Genomic DNA, 6,589 nt, shown 5'->3' with positions numbered 1-6,589 from the left:
ATGTCTGGACCCAGGCGGGGGTCTGGACCCAGGCAGGGATCTGGACCCAGGCATAGGACCGGACCCAGGCAGGGATCTGGACCCAGGCATAGGTCTGGACCCAGGCGGAGCGTCGGCGTACAGCTTGCACCTGCAGGATGCTTATAGTGGAGAACCTGAATGTGTTGGTGGTCCACGTCATGGAGACGCTCTCAAGTCCATCAGTGGCTGGATTCTGTGTCTGCTGAGTGTTTCTGACCCTCTGAACTCACTGTGGGCTCATTCTGGTCTGAAATATAAAGTCTGGAAGTAGAGAGAACGCAGGAACGTCTTCGGTGGATTCGAATCGTGAAAAAAGTTGAATTATTATTTTTGAAAATGAAAAATAAAATGGAAGTGACCAGTCAGAGTCCACAGCAGAGCAGTGACTCCACGTCTCAGACTTTTAACTATTTACACGTTCGTTTGCCTCCTCTGTCGCTGATCTGAGTTCAGCTGAAAACGTTTTGACGTTCGCTCGCGGCTTCAGATCTTCTAGTTTTCACAGAATGTTTTTGGAGCAAAGGGTTGATTTGTTGAGACTTTTTAAACAAGAGAAAATAAAGCTTAGTGAAGGGACACGGTGATGCATTCGAGGACGGTTCGTTGGGATCGTGGCGGTTGTTTAAAGACGCGTCTGGACGCTGCCGGTGGGTTCAGAGAGTTACGGCGTCACGGTGGCTGTTTAGCATAAATGTGTGTTTCTATACGCGTTGCAGGCGATCATGTGACGGCTTCCCGGCTGCCGATTGGACCGCGGCGGCTCTCAGGTGTTCTCAGGCGAGTCTCCTCAGCGTTAGAGCAAGCAGCAGTGCTTCTTCTTCTTCTTGCCGCTCGGCCCGTTCTTGTCTTTGCTCTCGGACATTTTCTTCTTGCGAACCTCCCGCATGAGGTCGAAGAAAACCTGCAGACGACACGACGGTGAGGCTCAAGAGAAGAGACTCAGACAAGACTGACTTCAGAGCAGATTCAAAACATCACACTTTAGCTTTTAGACTCAATCTGCACATTTCTGTGTAAAGATGCATAAACTCAAACCATGAGTGTATAAATGAGGTGAAAACTGGAGCTGTGGCGCCCTCTGGTGGCCACAGCGGCTTATTACAAACTGTAGCACTTCAGATATATGTTTAACAAAGACTCCTGGAAACATCAGCTGTTTTCACAGTTTCAATGACAAACGTTTCATATCCATGTAGGTTTGAGCTAAAGGTTTGAAATCAGAACCAACATTTATATTCAACAAAACACTAATTCTGCAGGTTTCCTGTGTTTTATGAGAAAACAGATTTTAATTCATAAATTTGACAAATGAACTCCGTTTTCTCTTCGTGGTGCGTTTGTGGCTCCGTCGGTAGAATTTCTTTACTCTGCACCAGCTTGTATCACATTAAATCCCTGAATGTCGGCGTTTCAGGCGTTTGCGTACCTTGTCCACGTTGGCTCTGGTCTTGGCCGACGTCTCCACGTACTGGACGCTCCACTCGCTGGCCTTCGCCGCCGCCTCCTCGGCCAAAACCTGCCGCCGCTCCTCCAGGTCCGACTTGTTGCCGACCACCAGGAGAGGGATGGCTTCCTCCTCCTTCACCCGGAGGATCTGCTCCCTGAGAACAAGCAGCCAAAACCCAACAAAGTCCCGTCTGATGCTTCGTCGACACAAACTGTTGTTTCACGAAGTCGCGCAAAAGTTTTTCTGGAAATGTGAATATTTTCAGCTACAGGCGACAAAAAGACACAAAACGAACACAAAGACACACGAGATACAAAACACCCACAAAGACTCCGAAAGAGACGCAAAACGACCTTAAAAAGACTTAAAACTCCGCTAACGACGAAAACAAACCTGAACTCGGACGTGGCGCTGAAGGACTCGTGCTCCGTGATGGAGAAGACGAGCAGGAAACCTTCGCCGCTCCTGAAGTAGTTGTCCCTGATGGCGGCGTAGTCCTCCTGCCCCGCCGTGTCCAGGATGTCGATCTGGACGTCTTCGCCGTCCAGCACCACCTTCTTGCGGTAGCTGTCGGCCTTGGTGGGCTCGTAGTCCTCCACGAACTGCGAGCAGAGACGGGTTATGAGGCGGGACGCAGACAGAGGGGCTGATGGGAAATGTGGTCCTGAGGTCTCACCTCGTCGTACATGAACTGCAGGGTGAGCGCCGACTTCCCCACGCCGCCGCTGCCCACCATGATCACCTTATGGAGGACCAGAGACGTCTGGGTCTTGTTCTTACCGGACGACATGACTCCGGTCCACCCTGAGAACTGAAGACCTGCAGGAACCAGGAGGAACCAGGAAAAGACCATGAAAGGACCATGAAAGGACCAGGAGAATCAAGGAGGGCCCAGGAGCAAACAGGAAGGCACCAGAAAAGACCAGGCGAGTCCAGGAGAGACCAGAAGAGACCAGAAGGGAACAGGAGGAGAATCAAGGAGGGACCAAGACGAGGGACCAGGGGGGAAGCAGGAGAGACCACCATGGACCGGTGGAGACCAGCAGGAGGAACAAAACATCAAAACATCTGTTAGGTGTTGTAAACGTTCACAGTTCTACCATATTTAATAAAAATGTAAAAACATGAATAAATTCAAGTAACATGGTGAGAAAATAAAACGTCCAAACCTGTCAAACCTTTAAAGAACGTTGGGAACAGACCTGCAACGAGAAAACACACATTTGATCAGTTCTTCTGTTTATTGGTAGAAAAAAACGACAAAATTCTGCACTTCTTCACACAGCGTCATGAAATCTGGTTCTGATGGGTTCAGAGTTCTGCTTTATCTTCAGAAACAGAAGCTGATGTTCAGAAAAATGTCAACCGAAGTCAGACAGCGAGAAGAAAAGCAGCTGCTTCAGTACTGATAAAGAAAATCATCTCATGTTTATGACAAACGACATGTTTTAAACAGCAGCTTCTTTAATTAAATAACAATAATGTTAAAAGTAAAATGATAAAAGTACTTTAAAATATAAATATGTTTAAAAATAAAATTATAAAAATAACTTGATGACATTTTTTAATCAAAACTCTAAACATTTAAATAATAAACAACTCATCCCAACGTGTTTACCTCATATGATGTAAAATACATCTGAGTGAACACCCCGTTATTAACAATAATGATGATGGAACTGAGGGCCAGACTATATGCCCCAGGTCTTCCTGCCCCAGGTCTTCCTGCCCCTCTGCCCCCCTGCCCCCCTCCGGTCGGACCAGTGCTGCCGCCTGATCCCGGAGCTGCTCTGTTGACTGATAAACACCTCATGACCTTTATGGTCCTGGACGCAGCTACAGGACCAGCACGAGGCGGCCGTCCCGCCACAGCCGGCGGCTCGCTGTCCGTCAGAGGCCGCTGGAGCCTCCGCAGCTGGAAAGCAGCTCAAAAACACCGAGAAACGGTCAAGTTCTGGTTAAAAGAGGAACTTTGAGTGAACTTCCTCCCAGCTGACACAAACACTCCGCTAGTCCCGCCCCCGGCCGCCACGGCGCCGCTGATTGGCCGAGCGCCGCCGCATCGCGCTCCTATTGGCCGGCCGCGCCGCCGCTCCCCGCGCTCTGACAGCTAGCTGGACCGCGGACACAAAACGCTGCAGTCGCGTCGGGCTTCAAACCCGAAAAGTGTCGGAAAAACGGCCTCCGAGCGGAGCGGGAGCGAGTCCTGGCGGCCTCACGGGGTCCGGGCGAACAGCTCCGACTCACCTGCTCAGGTGTCTCCGCCTCGTTCAGCCAGAAACCCGCAGAGAAGTGAACTTTTCCACGAGTTGACGCGCAGCCGCACCTTGTAGCCGGAGCCAGCCGAAGATCGTGTGTGACGAGCGGAGGACTCACTCTGCGCCGCGCCGCCGATCGGGCTGGAAGAGAAGCAGAAACAACGACCAGAGAGACGGTAGAAGGACCGAGAACAGGCTCAGCATCCTCCTGCTGCTGCTGCTGCTGGGATCATGTCCAATACAGCTAAAGACATAAGATCAGAAAACATCATTAAACTGCATCACAGGGCATGAAAAGTACTGGAATAGGACTGAAGGAACGAAAACATTCAGTTACATACAAATAATAAGAATAAAAGAACTACAAAAGTACTGGAATAAATAATCAGGCTATAAAATACAAAAGGTAACAAATACTGATGCCAGTAAATCACATCCACATAAAGTCTTTATATTATTAAAAAACAGATGAACACAAACCTGCAGACGTCAGACATACGGAGGATGAACTTAATCAATAATAACTGAAACAGGCTCGACCAATCAGAAGGGCTGAGTGATTTAAAAGTCATAAAAATAACAATATAGATTTAAATGAAATAAACAAAAACACATAAAAACCACAGAAATGCAAAACAAGAGATAAATAATAACAATAATAATAAACATAGCAGAGAACAACACAAGTGAGCTTCATGTTGATAAAAATAACATTAAAATAATAATGACAAAGAATTACAGGAAAGAATATTAGAAAACACACATTTCACTTCCTCTGTAATGAAAAACAATAAAAACACAAACAGAAGAGGCCCGACAGCAGCAGACTGGATGAAACCACATCAGAACTCAATCAAATGAACCGACAGCAAGTTCTTACAAAACCAAACAAAAGTAAAACAACAATAATACTACATAAGTAAAATAAAAATATTAACTTAAAAATGGTAAATATAATATTTTGTAGTTACAAAAGTCAAGACAATGAAAAACTATAAACAATAAATAAATCTAATATTAGTAAATAACAACAAAAAACTAAAACGATAATTAAACATATACATATTAATAAATAATATATAGCTCAAATAGGACATAAGTGGTCTCCAAACATTTGATTATTCATTAACTGAAATAAAACGCAGTTATTTTTTCTGTTTTTCTGAAAAACAGTCGGAGTGACACATCGTCACTTCCACTCCTCTCTGGGGAGGCCGGAAGTGACGTCAAGGAATTCCTCATGTTTACTGTATTTCATCAAAACTGTAAAGAGATAAAAACAAACTCCTGCAGATGTTTTCATTTCATTTGACAGATTTTCACACCAGAAGGTGAAACGACTCCAACGCGCTGCAGTCAGAAAAATAACAAAATATGATTTTAAATCACATGAAGTTATGCATTTTAAAAATAAAACTATAAAAATGTTAAAACATACGACAATTAAACGCACAAATAAACTAATTAACACAGAGTTACAGGAGACAACAGAAAAAAACACAAAACTTAAAAAGACATAAAAATAAAAACAATAAATATAATTCATCTGTCTGGAATTAAGAAATAAATAAAACCTGCAATACATAAGTCGTATCTGAGGTTCAGTCAAATCCTCTGAAGTTTTCATCTTTTTTTTAAAGCAAAGAAACTCGTTAAATCTAACGAACCTTCAGCTTGTGTGTCTTACATTCATAATGTTTGTGGTTTGACTCTTTGAGCAGCGAACAAAGACTCCAGATGAAAACACTCACTCTGCATCTCAAACACCACAGATCTGTACACACACATATACACACATATACACACATATATATATATGTATGTATATGTGTGTGTATTAGAGGTTTTTGTGCTTGTAGTTCCAGTATTTGGAACAAAGATGGCGCCATTTCATAGTTTTACTCACACACAGCCTGTGAACACCTTCAGAGATCAAACCTTTATTCTGAAACGTTGAGTTAAAGTTTGATGGAAACCTGCTGGATGACTGACAATAAGACGTTCTGTAGCTGAGGTTCTTGTTGTCAGATGTGAGTCAGCATCCAGAGGGTGACCACAGCTCTGGTGGCTGGTGTTGCTCGGTGAGGACCTCCAGCTGATGTGTTTTGGAGGTTTAACTAACAAATGCTGCCGTCCGGTCGTCCTGAGTCGCGTTTGTTCGGGCAGTCGTGGATCAGCTCACCTATCACAGCAAAGACTCGACTCATTTGGACATTTGAATGATTAAAACCAACTCTGGTGGAAAAGTAACGCTGTGGTTTGATCTCCTGAAGCTCTTTCATCTGCATGTTACCCTGAAGACTCACCAACTCTTTCCAGAAGTATGTGGACACCATCCACAGGCTTTAATACAATCACATTCAAGAGGAACATTTTGGTGTCCACATACTTTTGACGGCATCTTCTCACATGTGTGAAGCTAAGCTAGCCGTGTTCTTCTATGTGACGTCATCTATTGTTAAAACTGGTTTTAGAGATCTATCTTCTTGTTGACCTGTGTTGTTGTGTTCATAAATGTTATTTCTTTTGATGAGCTGCGAGCTTCATCAGGTTAACTTCAGTATTTTCACACACGAGTTGATGATTTGTTGAACTAAACAACAAAACTTTACCAAAGTCCTTTTGGAAAACAGTCGTTTTAAGGACACGAGTCAGTCGCTGCTAACCGCCGTGAGCATCCCGCTACGCTACTTGAAGTGAATTAAAACCCAACTGACAGGAGCCTTTACAGCGAAGCTCTTTAGCTTTTGATCTGGACGTTTTTACTGCGTTTAATGTTGCGTTCTCTACATAACGCTGCTGCAAAACATGTGAATAACAACACATTTATCTTATTAGTTATAGTCGCTGATCGCGTCCCCAC

At 44.4% G+C, this 6,589-nt stretch overlaps 2 protein-coding genes across 3 annotated transcripts in view; both read right to left on the bottom strand.

The window, feature by feature from the left end:
* LOC103368785 (melanoma-associated antigen D1-like) overlaps positions 1-200 on the bottom strand; it is a 1,604-nt gene extending 1,404 nt beyond the window's left edge. For both annotated transcript variants that reach the window (XM_008297266.1, XM_008297268.1), the window contains exon 1: positions 3-200. In XM_008297266.1, coding sequence (XP_008295488.1) covers positions 3-181 — 179 coding nt within the window. In that variant the 5' untranslated portion in view covers positions 182-200. The remainder of the gene's footprint in view (positions 1-2) is intronic.
* An 18-nt stretch (positions 201-218) lies between these two features.
* On the bottom strand, positions 219-3,835 carry LOC103368786 (ras-related protein ralB-B-like). The gene is made up of 6 exons (XM_008297269.1): positions 3,716-3,835; positions 2,638-2,670; positions 2,145-2,287; positions 1,862-2,070; positions 1,448-1,622; positions 219-922 (listed from the first exon to the last, which is right to left on the bottom strand). The coding sequence occupies exons 3-6, from the start codon at positions 2,256-2,258 to the stop codon at positions 815-817; spliced, it is 606 nt and encodes a 201-aa protein (XP_008295491.1). The 5' UTR covers positions 2,259-2,287; positions 2,638-2,670; positions 3,716-3,835; the 3' UTR covers positions 219-814.
* Between the last annotated feature and the right edge of the window lie 2,754 nt (positions 3,836-6,589).

The sequence above is a fragment of the Stegastes partitus genome, unplaced genomic scaffold (genome assembly GCF_000690725.1).
Source record: "Stegastes partitus isolate 25-593 unplaced genomic scaffold, Stegastes_partitus-1.0.2 Scaffold1204, whole genome shotgun sequence".
NCBI lineage: Eukaryota > Metazoa > Chordata > Actinopteri > Pomacentridae > Stegastes > Stegastes partitus.
This window is presented reverse-complemented; position numbering and strand designations above follow the sequence as displayed.

Coding starts and splice junctions, on each gene's coding strand:
- LOC103368786 (XM_008297269.1), bottom strand. CDS start 2,258: ATGTCGTCCGGTAAGAACAAGACCCAGACGTCTCTGGTCCTCCATAAG. Junction 2,071..2,144: donor TGCAGTTCATGTACGACGAG/GTGAGACCTCAG, acceptor CTCTGCTCGCAG/TTCGTGGAGGACTACGAGCC. Junction 1,623..1,861: donor AGCGCCACGTCCGAGTTCAG/GTTTGTTTTCGT, acceptor GCTTGTTCTCAG/GGAGCAGATCCTCCGGGTGA.